Source organism: Lontra canadensis, unplaced genomic scaffold (assembly GCF_010015895.1).
Source record: "Lontra canadensis isolate GAN:19392208 unplaced genomic scaffold, GSC_riverotter_1.0 scaffold24, whole genome shotgun sequence".
In the NCBI taxonomy this organism is placed as follows: Eukaryota; Metazoa; Chordata; class Mammalia; order Carnivora; family Mustelidae; genus Lontra; species Lontra canadensis.
Genome location: NW_022631018.1, coordinates 5,566,550 through 5,594,515, shown reverse-complemented (window position 1 = coordinate 5,594,515; position 27,966 = coordinate 5,566,550). Strand labels below are relative to the sequence as shown.

Below are 27,966 nucleotides of genomic sequence, written 5' to 3'. Positions count from 1 at the left end.
TATTTATTTATTTGACAGAGATCACAAGTAGGCAGAGAGGCAGGCAGAGAGAGGAGGAAGCAGGCTCCCAGCTGAGCAGAGAGCCTGATGTGGGACTCGATCCCAGGACCCCAGGATCATGACCTGAGCCAAAGGCAGACGCCTAACCCACTGAGCCACCCAGGCGCCCCAAGCCTCAGTTTGTTCTCTATCATTAAGAGTCTCTTATGGTTTGTCTCCCTCTGTCCTTTTTTCTTTTCTCTCTTCCCATATGTCCATGTTTTCTTTTTAATTTCCATATATGAGTGAGATCATATGGCATTTGACTTTCTCTGACTTATTTCACTTAGCATAATATACTCTAGCTCCATCCGTGTTATTGCAAATGGTGAAATTTCTTTTTTTTTTTTTGATGGCTGAGTAATAATGCACTATATATATATATATATATATATATATATATATATGGTGGAATACACACACACACACACACCCCCACACACATCTTTACCCTTCATCAGCTGATGGACATTTGGGCTCTCTCCATAGTTTGACTATTGCTGATAATGCTGCTATAAACATTGGGGTGCGTGTACCCCTTTGACTCAGTATTTTTGTATCCTTTGGGTGAATACCTAGTACTACAATTGGTGGATCATAGGGTAGTTCTATTTTTAAGTTTTTGAGGAATCTCCGTACTGTTCTCCAGAGTGACTGCACCACTTTGCATTCCCACCAACAGTGCAAGAGTGTTTTGCTTTCTCTGCATCCTCACTAACACCTGTTGTTTCTTGTGTTGTTAATTTTAGCCATTCTGACAGGTGTGAGGTGGTATCTCGTTGTAGTTTGGACTTGTATTTCCCTGATGATGAATGATGTTGAGCATCTTTCCATTTGTCTGTTAGCCATTGGATGTCTTCTTTAGAAAAGTGTCTATTCATGTCTTCTGCCCATTTCCTAACTGCATTATTTTGGGGGGAGGGCGTTGAGTTTGATAAGTTCTTCATATATTTTGGATACTAACACTTTATCAGATATGACATTTGCAAATATCTTCTTCCATTCTTTAGGCTACCTCTTATTTTTGTTGATTGTTTCCTTTGCTGTGCAAAAGTTTGTTATATTGTTGAAGTCCCAATAGTTCATTTTTGCTTTTGTTTCCCTTGTCTCGGGCAACATGTCTACTAAGATGTTGCTATGGCTGAGGTCAAAAAGGTTCCCGCCTGTGTTCTCTAGAAAAATTGATAGAGTCCTGTTTCACATTTAGATCTTTCATCCATTTTTAATTTATGTTTGTGTATGGTATAAAAAAGTGGTCCAGTTTCATTCTTCTGCATGTTGCTGTCCAGTTTTCCCAACACTATTTGTCAAAGAGACTTTTTTCCATTGAATAATCTTTCTTGCTTCATCAAATATTAGTTGACCATAGATTTGAGGGTCCATTTCTGGGTTTTCTATTCTGTTCCATTTCATCTATGTGTCCGTTTTTATGCCAGTACCATACTATGTCAATGCCTCAAGATGCCCCCAGGTTTGTTTTTCTTTTTCAGAATTGTTTTTGTTATTTGGAGTCTTTTGTGGTTCCATACAAACTTTAGGATTGTTTGTTCTAGCTCTGTGAAAAATGTTGGTGATATTTTGATAGGGATAGCATTAAATGTATAGATTGGTTTGGGTAGTATAGACATTTTAACAATGTCTGTTCTTTCAATCCATGAACACAGAATGCTTTTCCATTTCTTCGTGTCCTCTTCAATTTCTTTCATAACTGATCTATAGTTTTCAGAGTACAGATCTTTTACCTCTTTAATTAGGTTTATTCCTAGGTGTCTTATTGTTCTTGGTACAATTGCAAATGGTATCAATTCCTTGAACTCTTTTTCTACCGCTTCACTATTGGTGTATAGAAATGCAACAGATTTCTGCACATTGATTTTATACCCTGCAATTTTGCTGAATTCATGTATTAGTTCTAGCAATTTTTTTGGTGGTCTTTTGGGTTTTCTACATAGAGTATGATATTGTCTGTAAATAGTGACAGTTTTACTTCTTCCTTACCAGTTTGGATGCCTTTTATTTCTTTTTGTTGTCTAATTGCTGAGGCTAACACTTCCAGTACTGTGTTAAATAGTAATGGTTGAGAGTGGACATCCTTGTCTTGTTCCTGACCATAGGAGAAAGTTCTCAGTTTTCCCCCATTAAGAATTATATTAGCTATGGGTCTTTCATATATGGTCTTATAATGTTGAAGTATGTTCCCTTTATCTCTACTTTCTGAGGGTTTTAATCAAGAATGGATTATCAAGAATGGTTTATTAGGAAATTTTTTATTATCCATTCAATTTCTTTGCTGGTTATGGATCTGTTCAATTTTTCTATTTCTTCCTCTTTCAGTTTTGATAGTTTGTAGGTTTCTAGGAATTCTAGGAATTTGTCCATTTGTCCATATGTTTGTTGGCATATAATTTTTCATAGTATTCTCTTATAATTGTTTATATTTCTGTGGTGTTTGTTGTAATGTCTCCTCTTTCATTCATGATTTTATCTATTTGGGTCCATTTTCTTTTCTTTTTGATAGGTCTGGCTAGGAGTTTGTCAGTTTTACTAATTCTTTTGAAGAACCAGGTTGAGTTTTATTAATCCATTCCACTGGGTTTTTGTTTGTTTCTATATTGTTTGTTACTGTTCTAATCTTTTATTTCCCTTGTTCTGATGGTTTTAGGCTTTATTTGCTGTTCCTTTTCTAACTCCTTTAAGTGTAAAGTTAGGATGCACATGGGAGACTTTTCTTGCTTCTTGACATAGACCCAGCATGTTTTCCATCCTCTCAACTTGACCATGATTCTCTTGTAGACCATGCCATCCATTCAATAATTCATTTTTTATTCAGTAATTACCTCTTAATTACTAGGTATATGAAAAGTCCTTAAAGAAGATAAAGTTATAGTAACACATACAAATTTGGTAGTCAAAGTCATTGGGAGAATATTTTGCACAGAGAAAGCTTTCTGAAGTATGCTTTCAGTTATTGATAACATTCGTCGAGCATGGTAAGTCCTCTAACTCTTCTAAATACTCTAGAGAGACCTCCCTTCCCTTCAAGGAACTCAAATTATTCTCTGAGCATCAATCATTTATTCCTTTTGCTCTTCCAACTTGTACCACTCCCCACTCTCCATTATGTTTACAGAAATACCTATTTTCCAATATTTTTGAGTGTAAATATCACAGAAATCATATAGTCCAGTTTCATATCTTCAGTTAAGACCAAAAGAGAATGGCCCAGGGATACCATAGTTGCAATTCTCTTAAACTTTGTCTTAGCCCTCATTCAATATAATTAACAATTATTGACCATATACTGTGTCCCAGACACTAACATTACAAAAAATAAAATATAATCCTTGCCTTTAATCTAATAGAGAATTAAATAAAATACAAGGCTGACCTTATAATGTTACAATAAAATATTGACTAATTGCTATAAGAGTATAGGAAGGAGAAGGAAATTTTGAGTGAGGATTAGGAAAAGTCAGAGTATCAGAAGAGGCCCCAAACTACATGTACAAATTCCTGTGCATGTTCAAAGAAAAGTGAGTATTTTGGGGGTAGGGCTAAATCTTCTAAGCTAAAGAAATGACACCAACATATAAACTCACAAATATAAAAGTACTTAAAAACTTAAAAACAGCCCAGTGATGTTAAGCATAGAATGCATGAGGTAAAGGGACATAAAGCATAAGATTAGAAAGCCATATTGAGATCAAATAATAGAAAGAAGGTCTTGAATAAATTATTAAGGAATTTGTATTGTTTAACTGGAAATAATAATTCCTTGGCATTTGTTAGAACAAGAGTACCAGAAATGTCTGTTATATAGATTTAAAAAACATTACCCTGGGGCACCTGGGTGGCTCAGTTGGTTAAGCGGCTGCCTTCAGCTCGGGTAATGATCCCCAAGTCCCAGGGTCGAGTTCCAAGTTAGGCTCCCAGCTCCATGGGGAGTCTGCTTCTCCCTCTGCCTTCTCCCTTCTCATGATCTCTCTTGTTCTCTCTCTCAAATGAATAAAGAAAATCTTTAAAAACAACAACAACAACAACAACAACAACAAAAATTACCCTGGCAGAAATAATAATGATATATAAGAAGTCTGAGAATCAGAGACCAAAAACAGAAATAATAGAAGTTCACTGCAGTTGTTCAGACAAGTGATAATAAAAGTTTGAATTAAACAGTGGGAGTAGAAATGGAAGGGAAGATACAGATTTTAAAATGACTGAAGAGGAAGAATCAGATTTCTGGAATTGTGGAGTAAGAACATCACAAATAGTTGCCCCATAAAAGCAGTGATAAACCTGAACAAACCTTTCAAAAGAATTCAGAATTAATTTTATTAATAAATTAATTAATGAATTATTTTATCTAATATGTCAGTTTTAAAGAACAACAACAAAGTATGAGACATACCCCCCACCACCTCCCAAGAAAAACACACAGGAAAGTATGGTTCATACACAGAAGGAAAAAAGCAGTCAATAGAAGCTGCCTCTGAGGTGATTTAGATATCGGACTTACCAAAGTCTTCTAGGCAATATGTTTCATGAAACAAAGGAAACCATGTTTAAAGAATTAAAGGAAAGTCTAAGGATAATAACTCATCAAATAGAAAATGTTAATAAGGTAGAAATTGTAAAATAGAACCAAATAAAAATGTGGAGTTGAGAAGTACAATAACTGAAATGAAAAACTCACTAGAGAGAATCAACAGCAGACTTGGCAGAAGCAGCAGTGAACTTGAAAATAGCTCGATATACATTATCCAGTCTGAAGAAGAAAGAATAAAGAAACATAACCAGAACCTCAGAGATCTGAGAAATTCCAGTAAGCATACCAACATGCAAATAAGGGAAATCCCAGAAAAAGAGGAAAGAGAGAGAAAGAGGCAGAAAATTTTTGTATATATAATGGTTGAATATTTTCCAAATTTTATTACAACCCTAATTAAGACATACAAAAAGCTTCATGAACTCCAAGTAGGAAAAACTCAAAGGATCCACATCTAGACATATCATAGTCAAAATGTTGAATGACAAAGAGAAAAATCTTAAATGCTACAAGAGAAAAATTACTTATATTCAAGGGAACTACAAAAAGATTGAAGTTTACTTGTCATCAGAAACAATGGAGACCAAAGTTGGGATGATACATTCAAACTAAAAGCAGAAGGAAGTAAATAATAAATGTCAGAGTGGAAGTCAACAAATGTAGACAAAAAAATAGAAAAAAATCAAGGCACAAGTAGGTTTTTTGTAGAGATTTAAAAAAAAGAAGAAGAAAAGAAAAGAAAAAAAAAGAAATGATAAATCATTAGCTATAGTGGCCAAGGGGGGGGAAAAATGAGATGACACAGATCCCCAAAGTCTGGACTGAAAGAAAACATAATCACTGACTCTATAGAAATTAATAAGATTTTAAAGAAATGTAAGGAACAAATTAGACAACTTTGATGAAATTAATAAATTTCTAGAAATACCCAAGTTTCTGAAACTGACTCAAGAAGGAGAAAATGCAAATAAATCTATAACAAGAGAAAAAATTAAATTAGTAACCTAAAATATTCTCACAGAGAAAAGCCTAGATACAAATGGCTTCACTGGAAAAATCTATGCAGTAGTTAAATGACAAATAATACCAATAATAGTCCATAAACTCTTTGAGAAGATAGAAATAAGGAACACTTGCTAAATTATTCTATGAGGCCAAAAAAGTATTATCCTGATCCCAAAGTCAAACAAAGATATCACAAGACATGAAAGTTACAGACCAATTTCCCTCTCAAATCTTGATATAAAAATCCTCAATGAAACAATAGCAAACCAAGTCCAGCAAGATATAAAAAATATTATACAACATGACCAAGTGGGATTTATCCCAGGAATGCACAGTTGCTCTAACATCCAAAGATCAATTAATACAGTATGCGAGATTGATAAAGTAAAGAGGAAAACTCCACATGATTATCCCAATTGGTAAATGAAAGCATTTTATAAAATCCATCACCCGTTCATGATACAAATTCTCAATAAAATTAAAATAGAAGTGTACCATCTTATTCAAATAAAGCTCACCTATTAAAAAAAAAAAACTTAGGGCTAACATCATACTTAATGAAATAAGTATGTAAAGGAGGAAGGATAAGTTGGACAACATGTGGATGTATGTATAGAGGCTTAAATAATAAGTATGACAAAGATGAGGTTGAATGGACAGTTGAAATTTTGCGGTGGAGGTCATGAGAACTAGAGATATGGTATCAATGAAAATCAAAATGAAATGAAACCACTTCCTCATATCAATGAAAACTGAAAGCCTAGAAGATGCAGACATTACGCAGAGAGGGGGGAAATCATAGGGCAAAAGTAAAGAGGATTGAGGATAAAATATTAGGAGTATCTATATTTAAGGAAATGTGAAAAAATAAGTCAACTAAAGAAATTTAGAAATATTAATCAATAACAACTGATCACTCATGCTCTGCCTCATTGAAATGAGTGCCAATTAGAGGTTGCTTTGAATCAACAATGTAAAAAAAAAATTTATCTCCTTTAAATACCTCTCTTCCTCTTCTATTGGGGTTGTCAAATGATTGGACTAAGCTTAGGGTAGATATATAAAAGTTTAAATTTATCTCCAAGGAGATAGGCATAGCAACCAATTTATTGACTCCACTTTTCACATATGGCTAAAGTCTGGGAGATGCCCCTCCACATTCCTCAACTGGAGCTGAATCTCGGGCTACCATCCTTTTCTCTTCACCAATGATGCTTTCTTATTTTCCAGAAACTTAACAGAAGTCCTCCTCAATACACACCACTTGGAGTTCTTCAAAGAGTTCCTCAAAGAACGGAAGGCTGAAAGCCCCTTGCAATTCCTGGTAGCCGTACATAAGATCAGTATTGAGACAAACGAAAAAATGTACAAGTCTCTCTTTGAAAATATAATCAAGACTTATTTCCATGGCAAAAGTTCTGCTGGTATACACCCTCTTCTCCTGATATTGTTCCCTTCTCCCTTTAGTATGTTAGGGGTAGAGTTTGGCAGAGAAACTGTCTCATATGAGACCCCAGAAAGAGCAGAGCAGAGCAGTGGCCGCATGGGCAGTACTGAGGCAAAGATTAAAAGGGACAGTAAAAGCAGAGAGCAACAAAAATAAATCTAAAGTAAATACTACTGCAAGAAGCCAAGTGCAAGACACTTGTACTTAAATATGAAATTTAACCTCACATTTAACTCAATTCAGCACTGAAAATAGGATTTTATTTAATCTCTATAAGATAGAAAGAATAGCTCCATTTTACTAATGAGGACGATGAAACACAGAAAACTTGAATTCAAACTCGAGTTATTTTACCCTTAAATCAACTAGACAGTAATTTAGATAGAGAAGTAAGAGTCAGCCGTCTGTAAAGTTGGGGTGCTTGCCCACTGTAGATTGTAGAGAGAGTTGTCTTGGGAAGAACTGTCTCCCTGAAAATCTTTGTTTCATAAATTTTGTTTACTTGCCTGTGGAGGGAGGGCAATCTGACCCACGTAAATTCATCTTGGCCAAAAACAGAAGTTGCAGATAAAGTGTTGACCTATAATTCTAGAGGGGAGAAAAGGGAGGTAAGCATAATCCCCTCCTCAAAGTTAACAAACCTATAGCAAAGCAATGAAGATTTTGCCACAAAATGAACAAACAGGGGTGTGTGTGTGTGTGTGTGTGTGTGTATTTCCTTGTGATAACCAAGATAAGGTTATACGTTTTATGAAAGTAAAAAAGATGTAAATCTGGCAAATGTTTACTTATAAGAAATATTTACTTGTTGATTCTCAGGAAGAAGACAAAGATGAGTTTGCAGATCTTGTCGTTGATAAATTTTCAAGTCTTATTAATGAACACAGTAGTATCTGAACACCTGAGAATCATAGTGCCTTCATGATACTTATTTGTAATCTTGGATTCCCTCCCATCTGCCCCAACAATTTAACTTTAATCCTTACTGTTCTGCTCTCTTCCTAAACCAAACACTTTAACTGCAGAAATGAGTCTTTTAAATATTTCCTTCCCTTGAAGCACTTGTTTTTGAATTTGAATGGAAGTAATTGTTCTACAATTATGCTTTTGAGATTTTCAAATTGTGGAGAGCTCAGAGTCTGACCAGATTAAGAATAAGGAACTGTGAGACTCTAAGATGAAAAACACACCAGGTACCTCAGAAAAGGTAGACAAGTTGATGACTTTTTTCTCTCTCTTGGCACTTTTTTAGAAGAAATACTGCAGTGTGACGCCCCTATTGTCAAAGAAATCTCTGGAATGCGTCATGTCAGCACAACCACACTGTTAATGATACAGGGCTTTGTCATGAAATCTCTGGAAGAGAAGTGGTGAGTATTGCTCGGAAAAGGTGATAATTCTTAATTCTTTCGGGAGCAGCTCATTGGCTTCTGAAAGCCATCGTACTCAAGGAGTCTCAAATTTACTGCCCGAGCTTCCCTACAAGAGAAAAATCAAATTTATCTTGAATCCTCTACCTACATACCTGTGCACACACACATTTCAGTTCATTTACCTGAACAAGGAAAAATACAGTATTGATCAGGAAGGATAGGCTGACATTAGCAAAGGACCAAAATGGTAAGAAGAGTCCTTGGGAGTGTCCCACCATTCCCCAGTTCCCACTTTGACTTCCTCCAAAAGCTGAGGTAGGTTTGCCTTGACCGTTACCTTTTTTGTACCAGGTGTTTGCCTTCTTGATGTTCTTGGTTTCCTTCTGGCAGGTTTAAAGATTACCAAGAGCTGTTCCCACCTTATCCTGAAGGGCATGTTGAAGTACAAACTTCTAAGAAGACCTCAAAGACCGCAGCTCACCTACAAGAATCCCAGGTCAGTGAGGAAGGCAGTGAAGACCACACACTGGGGGCAAGGACATCTTACGCTTTGTCAACCGTGCAAAAAAGACTTTCCCTGTTAGCTTATTTATTCACCCAAACAACTACTCTTTGGCTATGTTTCTTTTTGTTTGTTTGTTTGTTTATTTGTTTGTTTGACAGAGAGAGATCACAAGCAGGCAGAGAGGCAGGCAGAGAGAGGAGGAAGCAGGCTCCCTGCTGAGCAGAGAGCCCGATGTGGGGCTCAATCCCAGGACCCTGAGATCATGACCCAAGCCGAAGGCAGAGGCTTTAACCCACTGAGCCACTCAGGCGCCCCTGGCTATGTTTCTTAATTCACATTTTACAATGGAGGACCCCGAGGCTCAGAGAAATTGTTACAGTGGGAATTTGAGGAAAAATCCTTGCTTTCACTCTGTGACTAGAACCAGATAAGCGAAAGACATAGGGGTCCGATACATGGAGATCAAAATGTGAGGGAGTTTTTTTACTGCTAAAAGCTGGTTTGAAGGACGTGGATTGGCCATAACGTCCGATGGGTTTAATAATCCTCTCTGCACCCAAATTAAACTTAGTCAGGTATGCAGCCACTGGCATAATGGAACAACTTGGGCCTTCTGGGTGAACCCCTTATTGAATGACAAACCCCTTATGGATACCTGACATTTCTGCAGGTATCCTGCAAACAAGCCACTCCCAAAGAGAGAATGCAGAGGGCTGAGAGCAGAATATGCCCATTTTCTTCTTCCAAACTCACCAATTATTTAGCTCATTCTTTCTCTATGCCAGCAGTGAAAAAAAAAGGAGGAGTGGGTGGGAGAAAGAAGAGACAGGATTTTTTTTTCCAGTTTACATAAAAGCATTTTAATGGACAGTATACAATTTTGCAAAATATAGTTTTGCAAGAAAATGGCAATAATTAAATATTGTCTTAAAAATAATTAAATATTATTTTTACAAAGAAGTTTCATCAGTAAATTCCAGTGTACTTCTAAGGCCTGTCAACCAAGACACATGCTCCCCTAGACAGGAATGTTATTCAGGAAACTATCTTCATATGATTTGAGAAAAAAATACATGCTCCATTTTTAAATAATCACTTGCTCATTGTGTTGTAGAGTTGGTTAGTATCAGAAAAATTTGAGCCCAGCTATGACTCCAAAAATCTTGCTAAGATATTTCTGAAAACAGACATGGACTATGCTTATATGAAAACGTCTACTCCCTCTTTTCTCTTTTTTTTCCCTCCATACATGAGTCAACTCTGTGTCGGGGTACCATGAATGCTCATGTAGGACATTAAAAGGAATATTGTACCCAGAACCAGACTTCATTTTAATTTCAGGTCTTCCATTTGCTCTTAGATAAGAAAAGATAAAAATAAACTGACACTTACTTAGTGCCTACTTTGTACCAAGCACCACATTAGAGTTTAAATACATAATCACTAACCCTCACCCCAATCCTGAAGGCTATTGTTTCTCTCTTATACATGGAGACACTGAGACACAGATTAAGTAAATTGACCCAAATTACATAGTCAGGGAAAAGCTAGGCTCTAGACTCCAAGTTTCTGAACCCAGACCCAGTGATTTTTATATATTGCTACTGGCTCTCTAAATTCATGCTTGCCTTGAAGATCCCTCTTTGTGGAATGAGACAACTGATCTAGTTGATCAATAAGATTCTTTCTGACTCCAGATATCAATTTGTCAATGGGTAAATGAATTACAGAATGGTCACTGGGCATTAAGAAACAGATAATGAACTTATAAAATGCATTTGGGTGTGTGTGTGTGTGTGTGTGTGTGTGTGGTATGCATGTGCATGTAATTATACTTTTCTCTTTTTAATGATTAGAAATGATTTTGTTCATTTCCTTATTTCTTCAACATTTCAAATTTTCCTGAGCTAATACTCTATTCTCGTGAGTTAGGCATATCTCCCACCCCTCTTTCTTCCTATTTTTAGCACTCACACTCTCTCCTAATCATGTCCTCTCAAATCTTACTGTTGAAAGACTATGGTAGAAGGAGCATTGCCAGTGGCCCCGTGCCTGGGTAAAGCCAGAATCTTCTGCTCACTAGCCACTTAATTTGGAGAAGGTTTACGATTCTGTTTTTCCTCACCTTTAAATTGGAGTTTAAGATTATTCCTTACAAAGGAGGTATTGTGAGGATAAATATAATGAATGTCAAATATCTGGAATATAGAAGACTTTTGGTGAACAGCAGCTATACTAATGAATATGGCGTACCCCTCTCTCTTCCCCCAGGGGAGAGGCTGGCGGAAAATGATTGGCTTCATTAAGAGCTTTTGCAAGTACCGCAGATTTGTGTCTGATCCCCATAAGCGCCAGGAATTTGAAGACTATCTTCACCTAGAAGTACAAAATAACAAGGAAAGTAAGTCATCTCTCTATTTACTGTCTTTCCTGTTGATATTTCAGAAACAGGGGTCAGCCCTGATAAGAGGCTGCAGAGCTCTTGCTTTTTGTCTTGCCTGTGTTAGCCTGGGGTCCGGCAAGGACTCCAGGTCCTGCGTGCAAAGCCAAGCTCAGGCCTGCCTAGAGAGGATGTGAGTCCAGTGGCTTCTTCTCCCAGAGCCAGCAAGGGTGGAAAATGACTGAAGTGCAACAAGATCTGACATTTCACAAAACTGTTGTCCATTGTATAGATTTATTCAACTACTTCATTTCTTAGTTCATTCATTCATTCATCACACTTTCTGAGAACCCACTACGTGGCAGGAACTTTACCAGGTGCTGGGGATACAGTGGTAAACATGCAGGATAGGACATGTCTTCATGGCACTTAAATTTTGAGGGCAAGACAGAAAGTAAGAGCCACAGGTGTTGGAGCCAAATATCCTGGGTTTGAATATGCCTGAAGGACCTTGTGAAAGTGGTTTTATACCTCAGTTTTTTCATCTGTAGAATGATAATAATAATGGTGCTTAACGCCTAGATTGTTGTGAGGATTAAATGAGTTAATACATGCAAAGTGTCTTTACCCATTACTATAAAAGGGTTAGCCAGTGTTACTGCTGTTATCATATGGTGAGTAATCCCAATGACAATTGTAGGGAGACCCTAGTTAGTCAGGGAGGAGGATCAGGGAAGACTGCTAGAAAATGACAAATCTGTCTTCATGAATGACAAGTTAAGCAGGCAAAATAGATGGGGAGCAATTTTAAGGTCTACATAGAATCCTAAAATAAGAAAGAGCATGGCTTATTGCAGGAACTGCAATCAGGCCAGTTGGACTGGAGATTACTGATTATGATTAATTAATTAAGATTAGTGAGATGGCCAAGGTGCCTGAGATAATACTGGAGGAATTGATAATGAAAATCTCATCTCTCCCTTTTTTTAGTTTTTTAAATTTAAATTCAATGAATTAACATCGTGTATGATCAGTTTCAGAGGTAGAGTTTAGTGATTCATTAGTTGCATGTAACACCCAGGGCTCATTCCTTCAAGGGCCCTCCTTAATGTCTATTGCCCTCATGTCTCTTGCTGACTTTTGAGTTGTTTTAATTGTCGGTATGACAAATAATGCTGCAAAACACACATATTTAGCAATCGTGTATTTCTATGAGATTAATTCCTTAAAATGGGAGAAATGGGTAAATGGTTAAAAATAGTTAAAATTTAAAAACATTACACTAATTAAACTCTCACCAACTGTATAAATAAGTGCCACGTTGTCACCAACCTCTGGGATATTAGGCACTTTTTAAAAACTGATAATCCTGGGGCACCTGGGTGGCTCACTGGGTTAAAGCCTCTGCCTTCTGATCAGGTCATGATCTCAGGGTCCTGGGATCAAGTCCTGCATTGGGCTCTCTGTCCCACATTGGGCTCTCTGCTCCATGGGGAGCCTGCTTCCTCTTCTCTCTTTGCCTGCCTCTCTGCCTACTTGTGATCTCTGTCTAAAAACAAAACAAAACAAAAAACTGACACTCCAGTAAATGAAAACTAACGTGCCATTCTTATGTATATTTTTTTAGTAATTGAGTACCTTTATTTGTTGGTCATTTGCAGTCCTTTTTGAATTGTTTACGTCCTTTGTCTATTTTTCTATTGGAATTTTAATTTTAATATTATGATATTTTCTAATTTGCAAAAGTTTTTGTATGTATGTTTTAGGAACTGCTTCACAAACATTTAGGGTTTTCGAATAGTTCTAGCTCTTTTGTTTCTTCTTTTAAATAAAATTAGTTCAAACCCTCGTGCCCCAGAATGGTTAGGAAGTCTAATTTCACCCTACTTCAACCTTCCACATCCTGAGCTTTGTATAAGACAGCCCAAGAAGAATGCTTCTATAGCTCAGTGGGAGATCTGTCTCCCAGTGGTCTGTTTTCTATCATTATCATTTAGACTTTTCTGGGATTGTTATGTCCTTCAATCAATTGACCCATTTGTCATTACAAAAAAAATATTTCTATCCTTGGTAATATTCTTTTCTCTGAAATCTACTTTGTCTGATATTAAGACAGTCACTCCAGCTTTCTTTTTATTAGTGTTAGCATGTATTATATTTTTCATTTCCTTTACTTATAACCTATTTATGTCCTACAGTTAAAGTATTCTTATAGCTAGCATAGAGTTGGGTCTTGCTTTAAAAAAATAATACAACCTGACAATCTCTACCCAATTGAGAGTCAACTATTAAATATTCGGGACATTTTGTGAACCATCAATAGCTGAAACCAGCTACAGTGGAAGTATTTATTATAGAAATCAGCAAAGACCACCAAAGCCAGTCTCCCCCTTCCCCTACCAGAGCTGGTTTACAAGTATATCACTGCTCCCAGATTTCTTGAATGGATTTAGCATACTCTTTTCCTAAAATCCCTGGCCATCATACCAACTTCCAAGTTCTATTCAAACTTTGTTTTCCCCTTTGAACTCAAGTCTAAGAGATAGAGAGATTATAAGATAGGAAGGAGGAGGCTTTGCTTTATTTGGTGCTGTAACCCTAGGACCTAGCACAAGGTCTGGGAAATAAGAGGTGCTAGCTATTTATTCAGTGTTGTAGTACCCTCCCATTTTATATGTAACACTTCTCCAAAAGGAATCCCACTTACACCATAGGAAGCACCATACCACATCAACGATTCCTGAACAGATATCCAGAATAACGGATTTTATAGGAAGAATTGTAAATTCTAGAGCTGGATTAGACAATTTTCTTAAACCCAGCCAGGCAATTAACCAGGGTCTGCTTGCCAGATACAGTCCAAAACTGTTGTCTTCTCTATCCTAAATCCCAATGAATGGATTTGTGTATATCCTACTCAAGAAACTTTCTAAAATAAATGTCTTGTTTTTCTAGACACAATCCAAACCTTCTTGAATCGTCTATTCTTCTTTACTCATTTGTGTCTGTTTTCTACTCTAGCACCCTACTCTCTATTCCATTAAACATCTTTACTCTTGATATTTTGACTTTTTTATTGTGCTGCTTTCCCAGTTTCCTTCTAAATTACTTCCTTGATAAACCTAGAATAAGCATCATCAGAATGGGTGCCTGGGTGGCTCAGTTGGTTAAGCAACTGCCTTCAGCTCAGGTCATGATCCTGGAGTCTCAGGATCAAGTCCCGCATCAGACTCCCAGCTCCATGGGGAGTCCTTCTGACCTTCTCCCTTTCATGCTCTTTCTCATTGTCTCTCTTTCAAATAAATAAAAAATCTTAAAAAAAAAAAAAAAACACAAACTCCATTTTGAAGGTCACATCTGCATATTCAATTTCTGCAGAAATGTTAAGGATTGGCATAACTACAGTGCAATTATATTTCCATGAGACATGCACCAGGAAAACACCTTTCAGTACTCAGTTGATTTTGTGTGTGTGTGTGTGTGTGTGTGTGTGTATGTGGTCATACCGTCTGAGCAGATGGCTTTTTTAGCAGTCCTTCAAGTCAAAGTAAAACATTGAGCCCAAGGGTAGGAAATCACTATTTCAACAGCCCCAAAGATAGGTCCACACTTTCCTTTCTTCATTTTAGTTATGCCCAAGTCAAAGGCTTCACGTTTAAGAGCAACTTCACCAAACTAGATTTTAATTCTTTCGTCTATCTCTCTCAGATTTCTCCACAACACCAAATGCACCAGGACGCCCAACCGCAAATACCGCCAACGTCCGGAACGCAGACCTTGAGAATGGGGATGTAATACTGATGAAGCGTCGAATACTTGGCCACAGAATTATCACCGTCAACTTCGCAATCAATGATTTGTATTTTTTTTCTGAAATAGAGAGGTAAGTTTCCCATCTCTCCCTATCACGGCTTCCCCTGGTTAGTACCTTCCTGCAAAGCCTGTAAGTGACACAGTGATTTCAGCCCTGCCAGGCAGAAATCTCCAACCGAAAATCTCACTGAATTCTGCCCGTCACCGTATCAATTTCGGCCATCCTTCCCTTTAGGTCCTAGATGCTCTTCAGTATTCTGGAGTTGCCAATATTGAAATGATTGAAATATTGAAATGATATTTATACCCAGGAAGTGGAGCGCTTTTTTCTCCTTATTATTTGCTAATATAATAGAAGTCCTCTTATGGAGCACCATAGAGCCAATAGTTCCTTAGTTAGAACAAAGAATGATAGTAGTAAAAATTGTGTGTCTGTGTGTGTGCATGACATTGAACAGAGACATATAGTTATAGATATAGATATTATTCCTTGCTTTATCCATGCATCTTATGAAAAAAGCAAGTAGTAGAAAAAAATTGGAGGTCATTCCATTACAGCTTTGGTGAAATACAGAAAGCGAAATGTCTTTCTGCCCTGGGTCAGATTATTCTTACCTGTTGTTTAGTACAGTTTCTACTTAGAAATATTTCTCTGGGCAAAGAAAAGCAGAAGGAGAGGGAGAGAAAGAAGCCTGAACAAGCTCTATATCCAGTGCAGAGCCGGACGTGGGGCTCAGTCTCACGACCTTGAGATCATGACCTAAGCTAAAATCAAAAGTCAGGTGCTTAAGTGACTGAGCCACCCAGGCACCTCTCTACTTAGAAATACTCTTAACCTAGTGTGTCTCATGTGTGCAGCTCTTCAATTTGTGAGCCCAGGATCTGAACTTGCAAAACAATCGTACTGGGGTAAAGGAGTTAGTCAGTAGTTCTCAACACTGGTGCACATCAGGGTCTCTGGGAGCTGGTGAATACCGCCAATGCCAAGGCCCAGAGATTTGGATTTCAGGGGTCCAGTGTGGAGCCTGGGAACTAGTACTGTCATAAGCTGCTCATGGGATTCTGATGGCAGCACAGTTGAGAACACAGGTCTAGCGCCTCTAAAGGAGAAAACTGACTTAAAATTTTCTTGAACATTTGCAGATAGAAACAAGTGACTCTAAGAGAAATAAGAGTTTCTGCTTCTTTCTCTGTCCTCATCAAAGGGAACATCTTTGCCACTAACAGAAAGGGTATGTTCCTGGAACACTGATCTGAAATTTGGAATACATTTCCACATAGAAATGATGTACTGCATGGTGATTTGGTATCTTATGTACTAAAGTAGAATGGCTTATGAGTCTATGTTTTAGAATGTGGTGGGCTTTTTTTTTTTTTTTTGAGAACTTTTAAAAGTTCTGAACTAATTTAGAAATAAAGATAGAGATGCATAAATGGTATTTAAGTTGATATAAGTTGGAAGTCTCCTGTACATGCATACAGGCTACTCAATCCTCTATATTACTTCACTCATTGTGTATCATTATTATTGTCATTTTTGCCTGCTTTTGGTTGATTAGCTTTTTTAAAATTTTAATTCCAATATAATTGACATACAGTGTTATATTAGTTTCATGTGTAGAATATATTGATTAAACAATTCTACACATTATTCAGTATTCATCATGATAAGTATATTCTTACAACCTATTTCACCTATCCCCTGCCTCCCTCCCCTCTGGTAACAATCAGTTTGTTCTCTATAGTTAAGACTGTTTCTTGGTTTGTCTCTTTTTTTATTTGTTTTGTTTCTTAAATCCCAAATATGAGTGAAATCATATGGTATTTGTCTTTCTCTAACATTTCACTTAGGATTATACCCTCTGTCTCCATCCATGCTGTTGAAAATGGCAAGATTTCTTTCTTTTTCGTGGTTGAGTAATATTCTATTATATAAATATACCATATTTTCTTTATCCATTAATCTGTCAATGGACACATGAACTTCTTCCATAATTATGCCATTATAAATAATGCTGCAATAAACATAGGGGGTGCATATATTTCTTTGAATTAGTATTTTCGTATTCTTTAGGTAATACCCAGTAGTGGGATTACTGGATTATATGGTAAATCTATTTTTAAATTTGTGAGGAACATCCATACTTAAATAGATATTATTATGTTAAATCATGCTAACATACTTCAACTCACCTGTCAAACTTTCAACGTAAAATCAAAGCCATTCCTCTAACTGGAGATCCATATATTTTTCTTCATAAATTATATCCAAAATGTTATCAGCTAATTCTAAAATTTCTCTCTTTAAAGTGAGTGAGAATATAAAGGCAGTTTAATCCTTCTGAATTTTTATACGTGTTTTTTCAAAGTTTTAAATTGCTTTGTCACACCTCACTCAATAGTAACCTTTTTTTTTTTTTTTTCAATAGCAACTTTTTAAAAAACAACTTGCTTTGACTGGAACATTCCAACACATTCAAATTTATTTTCTGAGAAACAACAAATATCTTTTCCTTTTATGTTCATATTTTATTAATTTTCATAAATTACAAATTATAGGAACAAGTACAACAGGCAAAAATCTTTGAGAAGAGGCATGAATAATTCTCAGTATGTATCTGCCTCAACTCATTGTGAAAATGTGAGAGTACATTACAGAAGGTACAACCAGTGTATATGATGAGCATGTCGTAGGCATCAGTCGGTGTGTTTTGAGAAATACAGAGTATCTATCTGGTCATTCAGCACACTAGTTAGGGGAATTGGTTAAGAGATCTTCTTAATCTGCACCCCAATGAGGCATTTAGTTCAGTTCCACAAATGCTTACTGATTGCTTGGGCACTGGGTTTGGCACTGAAGATTCAAAAGACAACTAAGACGTGTTCCCTATTCTCTGAGATCCTGCAAACCAATCTGGATGACAGACAAACACAAATGAGAGTTAATAAGTAGGATGATAGGTGCAGGAAGTGCATTTAGACAACTAAAAAGAAGGCAGAACTTTGTTTACCAAGTCACTGCTGAATCCCTGCTCTTGGTATGGCACCTGTCACAGAGTAAACCCTTTCAAGGGTCCACTGATTGAATAAATAAATGGATATGCAAAACAAGGTTATAATGGGAAGATCTTAGTATTCTACTCTTAGGAAAAGTTTAAATGGTTAAGATTTAAAGAGTCCGGAGAGAAATAAACTGTGTACATAAGTCAAGATAAGGTATAACTGACAGGTATTTGATGGTTAGTGAAAGAATATGTTGCTAGGAGACAGAAAGTAGTTGCCAGGGGCTGTGATATGGGGAGAATGGAGAGTTACTGTTGGATGGCTTAGAGTTTCAGCTGCGGAAGATGAAAAAAGTTCTGGAGGTGGATTGTGTTGATGGTTGCCCAGCACAGTCAATGTACTTAATGCCACTGATTGTATGTTTAAAAATGGTTAAACTGGTAAATGATATGTTGCATATATTTTACTATAATAAAAAAATTAAGAAAAGTAATATGTGGCTTCAAAGAGTGGTGGTAATTGTGAAAGCATCAGGAGGAAGGTAAAGAAAGAGCAAGATAACTCTTACCCCTTAAAGTCTTCAGAGGCAAAACTGGTACGGAGGTCAGGATGGAAGCAGGATGGGATACATAAGGGAGTTTATGGTAAAGAAATACACTTGAAGAAGCACTTAGCATATTACCTGGCGTGTGGTAGGTGCTCAATTTGCATTTGCCTGTGGAGGCATTATGATTGAATGAATTAAGTTTCAACCTGGCCCAGGATTGGCCCTGTCTTTTTTAGGCCAGAAATGGGTCTGGGCTGGCTGCCTATTTAGTTGCTGCTTTTATCCTCTCCCCACTGATTTCCTACTTACTGCTTCTTTTTAGATTTAATGATTTGGTGAGTTCAGCTCACGTGCTGCAAGCCAACCGGGCATACAAGGAGAATGATGTGGCCCTAATGAGGTCTAAAATTAACATCATCCTAAAGCTCTACCTGCATTCGGAAATCCCTCCAAGGCTGAGGGTAAAGGGGATTCCCGTTCCTCTCTGGGCATTTACCAAGAAGCATTTCTTCCTCAAGAACTCTGAAAGCTGATAGGCACCTCCTAAGTCTTGGGTCAACCAGATGTCCTTTCCCTAGCAGTTGCATGAAAAGCTTCTGGGGAGGGGGTGGTCTTATAGGTCCTGGGGGGTCAAGATAGGTTTTCTGCCTTCCCTGGAGCCTCAGCCAGTAACATGCTCCCATTCTATGGGTAGGTGAACATCTCTGAATCCCAGAAGGATGCCATCATTGCTGCCATTGCAGAGGGCCACCTAGATCGGAACATCTTCCATGGAACTATCATGTCTCTCTTCCCTGTCATTATGTACTTCTGGAAAAGGTAACTCTCCTTGCCCAAGACCACGAGGGCAAAAAAACACATTTGACTTTCTAGAGTAGCCCTCTGCTACTCTTGGGAACTACAGTTTCCAGTCTCTTGGGAACTACAATGGTGTATTCTTATGCCACATGATATACCCCATCCCTCCCACTCTCACTGAAACTGAGTCAGAGGATGGAAGGCCAAGTAAGACTGGGGATCAGAGTACCTGGCTCTCTCCCAGGTACCTCCTCCTTGCTTAGAAAAATGATGTTAATTTTCTTAGGCATAGGTTCCTCACCTAAGAGTGAGTCTGGACCTCCATACCTGGGAAGAAGACCTGTCAAGTTTAATACAACTATAATTGTGCTTGAGGAGCTTCATGAGAGAGTAAGACACAAAAGTTCTACTCTGTTATGTCCAAATCCCATAATTACCATTAGAGGCACAGTTGCTAGATATTACATTCTCAAGAGGAGCTTAGAAATTTAGGAGTTTTGTTGTTGTTGTTGTTGTTGTTATTGTAAAAGATTGATTTATTTGAGAGAGAGAGAGAGAGAGTGAAGGAAGGCAGAGAGGAAGAGAATCTTCAAGCAGACTCCCTGCTGGGCACAGACCCAGACACAGGGATCCATCTCATGACTGAGATCGTGACCTGAGCCAAAACCAAGAGTTGGTCACTCAACCAACTGAGCCACCAACGTGTCCCAGAAATTTAGGTTTTTATGTCCTATCTCCCAATGTTAAAGTGTCAAATGTGGCAACAAACTCAAAACTAAAACATGGTGAGGAAATTATGAAGGCCAAAGAGCAAAAATGAAACAAACAAAATATCTGCAGGACAAATGCAACCTGTGGCCCACTGGTTTCTAACCTAGCCTGCCAAAGTTTGGGCTGAGACACCGGTCCAGGTTCTCCCAGCTGGTTATTCATTCCTACAGTGTATAGTGCCAACCTATACACTGGACACTGGACACTGGTCCAGGTTGTCCCAGCTGGTTATTCATTCCTATAGTGTATAGTGCCAACCTGTATGTTCCACACGGGGCCCTGTATGACAGTGACCAGAGGATAACCGGCTGAAATGTTCCAAGACAGGGCTAATTAGGATATTTAGATTATTATATGATTCTGGCTCTTAGGGGACCTCCCCTCCCCCCCCCACACCCACACACATACACACACACACACACACACATACACGCTTAAGTGTTACTTTAGTGGAAGAGACGTGTAAAGGTTGCTTACCAATCTCCAACCTTTATTTTAAAATCTCTATGATACATAGAACTATCCTATGATCCAGCAATTGTACTACTAGGTATTTACCCACAGGACACAAAATACAGATTCGAAGAGTTACCTGCACCCCGATGTTTACAGCAGCATTATCAACAACAGCCAAACTATAGAAATAGCCCAAGTGTCCATCAGTTAATGAATGGATAAACAAGGTGTGGTATATAGACACAATGGAACATTCCTAAGCCATCAAAAAGAATGAAAGCTTGTCATTCGCAGTGATGTGGATGGAGCTAGAGTGTATTATGCTAAGCAAAACAAGACAGTCAGAGAAAGACAAATACCAGGTAATTTCACTTACATGTGGAATTTAGGAAATAAAACAGATGAATGCGTGGGAAGGGGGAAAAAAGAGAGAAGGAGAGAGGGGGGAGGAAAACAATAAGAGACTCTAAATGTTAGAGAACAAACTTGAGTGTTGATGGAGGGAAGAGGGTGGGGGATGGGGTAAATAGGTGATGGGTGTTAAGGAGGGCCCTTGTTCACTTGTTATGATGAGCACTGGGTATTACAAGCAAGTGATGAATCACTAAATTCTACTCCTGTAACAAATATTATACTATATGTTATACTAATTAGGATTTAAAGAAAACTTTGGAAGGAAAAAAATAAATATACTTCAGTTCAATTAAAAAAAAATAAAATCTCTATGATAATACATTATTTAATACAGGATTAAAAGAATTAAAAATTGAAGTTCAAGATAACCAGTTTATCCTTTGAACATTAGTTGTTATCTAGCACCAAGTCCAGACTTGATTCTAGTTCTGCTAAGCAGGATTAAACAGAAATTTGTCCTGAAACTTTCTGGAGGATCAGAACCCTGAGAAATGCATGCTGCTCCTGGCTTGAGTTAGTGCTCAGCACTGCCTCACACCAATTTAGGAAGTGTAGACTGCTTCAGGGAGGCTTTGGATCCCTAATCTTTATGTAGCTGGTTCTTCACTTGCTTTCCTATACACTCCTATATAAAGAGTTTTATATTGCACAAACTGTGTCTACTTATGTCATCCCAGATGAACCTCTCAACAGCCCTTTGAGATGGGTGGGGCAAAGTGTCATTATCCCTATTTTATAGATGAGTAAATTGAGGTTCAAAAGGGCTAAGAGATGCCTAAGAGCACTTGGAAATGGTAAAACCAGGATTAGAAACAAGGTCTCTCATTATTTTAAGCACCATAAAGTATGCGTTGTGGCAGACTGGGAGCTTCCCACACAGTCTCCATCGAGTGGAATGAGAGAAACCAGCTGTGATCAAATACAATGCCCCTTGGGGACATGGGAAAGAGAGCACCAGTTAAGACTATCAGAGCAAAGGTGGGATAGAAAATAAATCCAATCTTAGCCAAGACCAACCTCCAAGGGGTCCAATGCAAGAGTAGGCTGATAGACAGCAAGCATTAGGGGCCAAGGAGGAACATATGAAGAGTGTTATGAGGGACTCCAGGGAGCAACAGTTCTTAGACTGAGTTAAGTATATGAGTGCAAGTTCATGTGAGGAAGGGGTTTACTCAGACTGCTGGGAATGTCATGACAGGGTCATGACATTCAGTAAGGGACAGGATGAAATCAGGGATCAGGACCTGAGAGGAAATCAGTCAGACACTCTGGCTGTACCACGTGGGGTTAAGTGGAGAGCTCATAGTCTGAGGCTCAAGAAAGCATTGGAGGGATTGACTCTTCCTCAGATCTGGATAAAGCAGATTCTTTACAGTCTCCATTCACTGGTTCTGAAAGGGAATCCCAACATACTGTCCATACCAGGTCCTCACTGGAGCTAGGCCTGAACACAGAGAGGGCTCAGAAGAAGGGCCTCTGACAGGCAACACCCCAAGGCCAAGACTTTCCTCTTCTCTATTGCACACTTTACTCTCTGTAAGGAATGGTCCTGACCCAGTTGCCCCATGCTCAGTGTTCCAGCCTCCTCAGCGGGTAACTTTTTCCATGTGACCAGAAGCCAATCTTCTCACAGGTTTTGTTCCTGGAAGGCAGCCCGCTCTTACTTCCAGTTCAAGGGGAAGACACACAAGGATAAAAAAACTTCTCCTAAACCCACACACAAGACTTCTCCTTGGAGTGGAGGTAAGCTCTACCATGACCTATAGTCCCATTCTCTAGAAAATGAGACTCACAAAGGAAAAGCAAAGGTCCAAAGGACCAAGGTAAGACTTCATAGAGGGTATTTCCTGGAGGGGTGGGCATCTCATTAACTTGGCTCTCAGAGAAGCATTAAAGTATGTTTTGTCTGTTGATATCAGTAACAGCAAAAGGGTACCCCACCCATGTACCACAATTCTCAGCAGTACCTCCCAACAGCCTCAGGATGTAGGTCATGGTCCATGTGGTGGGTAGATAGAGGTGGTGACTTGCTTTACTGCTATTTAAGAAGCCCCTGCTCCAACTATCTCCAGAAACCCTATCATTTGAAAAGCATCTGTTTTATGGTGTTAAATGAGAAAATTAAAAAGTGGATTTAGGGTATGATTTTCATGTGGTAAATACATATATATCCTTATGCATGTATGTAATCTTTATGAGAGCATGGGAAAAATTCATAAAGTATTAATAGGCTTATCTCTGCATGGTGTGATTATGAGTGATCTACATATTTATTATTAATATACTCTTAATATGTCATTCATATATTGCATATTATTAATATATTTATAAATAAGCAAATAGGGTGCATTTGAAAACAAATACAGACATGTCTTCTTAGCAGAGCAGTTAAACTCAATCCCTTTCTTAATATCTGCACTGAGATCAGTAAGGAAATTTTAAAGAGGGGGAAGAGGGTGCACAGAGCAGTGCCTGGAGAGAGCAGGACTGGATGTCTCTGCAGTGGAAGGTTCTGAGAACCAAAGAGAACAGGTCTGTGAGTCTGAAACTGGTACCAGCATCAGAACAAAATAAGGAGATAAGACAGGAGTCTTAAAGACAGCAACAAATTGTCCTGTAAGAGAGCTGAGCATTCCAAGTTTTTAGTTTCAGCCTATGCAGTTCTCATGTCCATTTTTTCCAGATACTTAACCCTGCCCCCCTTCCAGCCTCCTCACAAACAAGCGTTCCACTCCCTTTGAGGAGTACAAATGAGACTTTTGAAACTTAACCCATCCCTAGCTTGCATGAAGAGTGAGAGAAGCAGCTCTGGCTGGTTGTGGAGCCAAGTTCCTGCCCCTCTGAGAGGAGCACCTAAGTAGGAAATAAATCACCTTTACCTCCCTGATCTCAAATATAGAGGCTTGGATTTAGATAATATCTGTCAGTAACATCCTATACTCCAAGGAATGTTGTCAAGAACTTCCTTGCTTACATATAAAGATTTATTTTATTGGGTGTTATAAGGGATTTTAATGTTCCCTGTCTTTCTTCTCCAGGAGACCATGCCATCTTAAGATTCACCTTGCTCAGAGGTATTGAGTGGTTTCGGCCTCAACAACGGGAGGTAATAGCAAGTCCAGGCCAAAATTGTGAGTTGGAGTTAGAATCCCACTGATCTAACTACTAAGATGGTGACTCTAATCCAGTTTGGCCAAGCTCCTTAATGACCACAAGGAGACTGAGGTCCCCGAAATGTGAAGCGATTTGCTCCAAACCACCCAGCATGTGAGTGGCAGAGATGGGATGAGAAGCAGGTCTCCTGACTGCCTTTCTGGGGCTCTGTGCACAGCTCTCATCTGAATAATTGTATCTTCCTAATTCTCTTATAGCCCCTTGAAGGCAGGTACCTTGGGCTTGTCTGTATCTCTGCTGGCTCCTCTGTATGTGTAGTGGTTCCAATGTGTGTGTGGACACAACTGTAACATCCCAGTTGTTATTTTCCCCTCCGTCTGAGAGCACCTGCTAACTTGAACAGAACCTCCATCCCATACCTTCTGCTTCCTGGAAGTACATGCTACAGATCATCTTATCCTAGTAATAAACACTCTTGTCCTAGCCACCCATATCTGAGCCACGCTATAACCTTTTTCTCCCCCATCTTTAGCCTCAAGGAGTTAAGCCCCTTCCAAATATTAAAGTTGCCTTGGTTTCCACATGGTCTCTCATGACAAGCTTTTTCTTTCCCCCTATACCAATTGTTCACTGCTATTTCTAGGTTGGATATACTGTTTCTTTCTGCTGCTTATGGGCATGAAACACCAGCTTGCCTTTTCTGCCCATTTGCATATGTCCCCTCATTCCCTAGTGGGGGAGGCCACTATGGAATATTGCCCATGATCCATAGGGTCCAAACAGCCTTAAGCTTTGCGATTCCAGTATTCATATGGCTTCATTTCCTTTTGTTACTTCCCTGGGTCTTTGGGGTTGTCATCATGACCTTTGTATCCAGATAAAATGTCTCCTAAGACCAAAGGTACTGCAGCACTCAGACCAGGTCTCCTTGATGTCCTTGGAGCATCACTGCTTCACCTTCCATTTCCCCACTCCTTCCCTGAAGGTGTTTCCCTGGAGGTTGTTCTGGGATGGCCTTCCTGGGCTGGAGGCCCTCAAGTGTACCCTGAGTTCTGATGCAGTTTTTCTCTACATTTGTCTTTAGCTTCTTCTAGCAACCTTACCCCATCAAGACATAGGCTCACCACAGTGCAGCTGTGTCCTGTACCAGGGTAGGCATGGGGCAGAAGTCCTCTTCTTCAGTTCAGAGCTGCTTTGTCCAAGTGTACAATGGGAGATGGGGGAGAAATTTCCCAGAGACCTAGCTCCACATCCTGACACTCCTTAGCATATGAAAACCAAGAAGTTGAGGTTGCTTCTTCCGGAGAGTCCTATAGTCAAGATAGTTAGGGAAGGGTTTCTCTGTGGGTTTCCTTACATGTCTCCAACTAAGGCACTTTTAGGAAGTTGGATACCTTGACCCACCTTCTAGGAGAACATTATTGCTAGGAGAAGAGTGTCCCAGATGATCTTTTATTACCAGCCTCCCTAATACTCAAGCTTTTCAAGGTAAGGGGCATAAAACGGAAAGAAAAAGAATTGTTCTACTTGGCAGAATATTGTCAATAAAATCATAAAGGACTTGAGCCTGTCAAAATCTGATTCAGCTTGGGGCACCTGGGTGGCTCAGTGGATTAAGCCTCTGTCTTCAGCTCAGGTCATGATCTCAGGGTCCTGGGATCGAGCCCCACATTGGGCTCTCTGCTCAGCAGGGAACCTGCTCCCCCCACCCTCTGCCTGCCTGGCTACTTGTGATCTCTGTCTGTCTTATTTATTTATAAATAAAATCTTAAAAAAAATCTGATTCAGCCTAACTCACTTCTGTACAAGCACCAAAGTGGAATTCATGCTACGTTAGAGCTCTGAGAAAATCGCTAGGGGGTCGTGGAAGACAAAACTGAGCCAAAGAGCTGCTTGAAAGTCAGGGTTATAGACACCAGCCTATGTGACTGGAAGGCCTGGTTTCCTCAGCAGCCAGCCCATCTTCTCAGACCTTCTACAAGGCCAACAGGAGTTTCGAGCTGCCCCAGTATCAACTTGCCTAGAAGAAAAGAACTTTGGAATTGTTTGTACAGAAAAGCAATACGTAGCTTCAGGGATTATTAGTTCTTGGAGAGGAAGGTAAGAAGAATTATTCAAGGAGCCCTACCCTGAGGTCAAAGGGTTTTGGTTTGGACCACTGCTATTCCTAAAGGGAATGACAGCAACAAACCAGCATAGTATGCCAGTTATCTCATTGCCATTCTAATAACTGGTCACTCTTCTCTCTTCCTTCAGACCAAAATTACCTGGCACCAAAAAGGAGAGAAAGTAGTCCAGTCAGACTCCCAACAGAGGCACATCATCTCTCAGAAGCCTCTTAACACTGACAGAAACTTTTATGGTCAGAAATGAAATGGCCCAGTGTCATCTGTCCTGGAATGATCAATGGGATGTCAGCCCAGACATGGTAGGATGGGACTTCAATGGGTAAGATGTGAGCAGAGAGCATGAACAGAAGCACCTCTGTGCTCCTTGATCCTGGGGTTTCTGTCAGAGATGCTCTTTCTACAGTGGGCATGTAACATCACCTGACTCTCAGGGTCAAGAGACCTGAGTTCTTGATTCATTCTGGAGCTGCATAGCCTTGAGCAGATCTCTGACTCATGAATGTCAACGAATCCCATGACAAATATGTAGATGGCATTAAACACTCTAGTAAACAAGGTGCTGTTTTTATCAACAGTAAACAGATGGGATCTTAATGCTGGGATCTCCAATTTGGACAATGACTCAGATCCATCCTTAGGAAATCCTCACAACCCTGTGAGTAACCATGTTAAAAATTGCTTCTTTTTCTTAATTAATTTTATTTTTTTTAAACATATATTTTTATCCCCAGGTGTACAGGTCTGTGAATCACCAGGTTTACACATTTCACAGCACTCACCATAGCACATACCCTCCCCAATGTTCATAACACCACCCCCCTCTCCCAACCCCCCTCCCCCCATCAACCCTCAGTTTGTTTTGTGAGATTGAGTCACTTATGGTTTGTCTCCCTCCCAATCCCAACTTGTTTCATTTACTCTTCTCCTACCCCTTCAACACCCCATGTTGCATCTCCTCTCCCTCATATCAGGGAGATCATATGATAGTTGTCTTTCTCCGATTGACTTATTTCGCTAAGCATGATACCCTCTAGTTCCATCCACGTCGTCGCAAATGGCAAGATTTCATTTCTTTTGATGGCTGCATTGTATTCCATTGCGTATATATACCACATCTTCTTTATCCATTCGTCTGTTGATGGACATCTAGGTTCTTTCCATAGTTTGGCTATTGTAGACATTGCTGCTATAAACATTCGGGTGCACGTGCCCCTTCGGATCACTACGTTTGTATCTTTAGGATAAATACCTAGTAGTGCAATTGCTGGGTCATAGGGTAGTTCTATTTTCAACATTTTGAGGAACCTCCATGCTGTTTTCCAGAGTGGTTGCACCAGCTTGCATTCCCACCAACGGTGTAGGAGGGTTCCCCTTTCTCTGCATCCTCGCCAGCATCTGTCATTCCCTGACTTGTTAATTTTAGCCATTCTGCCTGGTGTGAGGTGATATCTCATTGTGGTTTTGATTTGTATTTCCCTGATGCCGAGTGATATGGAGCACTTTTTCATGTGTCTGTTGGCCATCTGGGTGTCTTCTTTGCAGAAATGTCTGTTCATGTCCTCTGCCCATTTCTTGATTGGATTATTTGTTCTTTGGGTGTTGAGTTTGCTAAGTTCTTTATAGATT

At 39.0% G+C, this 27,966-nt stretch overlaps 1 protein-coding gene across 3 annotated transcripts in view; it reads left to right on the top strand.

The window, feature by feature from the left end:
* RGSL1 (regulator of G protein signaling like 1) overlaps positions 1-24,506 on the top strand; it is a 73,622-nt gene extending 49,116 nt beyond the window's left edge. For all 3 annotated transcript variants that reach the window (XM_032862697.1, XM_032862695.1, XM_032862696.1), the window contains 9 exons: positions 6,821-7,014; positions 8,290-8,407; positions 8,801-8,906; positions 11,187-11,316; positions 15,004-15,178; positions 18,981-19,119; positions 19,353-19,477; positions 22,731-22,840; positions 24,136-24,506. In XM_032862697.1, coding sequence (XP_032718588.1) covers positions 6,821-7,014; positions 8,290-8,407; positions 8,801-8,906; positions 11,187-11,316; positions 15,004-15,178; positions 18,981-19,119; positions 19,353-19,477; positions 22,731-22,840; positions 24,136-24,254 — 1,216 coding nt within the window. In that variant the 3' untranslated portion in view covers positions 24,255-24,506. The remainder of the gene's footprint in view (positions 1-6,820; positions 7,015-8,289; positions 8,408-8,800; positions 8,907-11,186; positions 11,317-15,003; positions 15,179-18,980; positions 19,120-19,352; positions 19,478-22,730; positions 22,841-24,135) is intronic.
* The last annotated feature ends 3,460 nt before the right edge of the window (positions 24,507-27,966 follow it).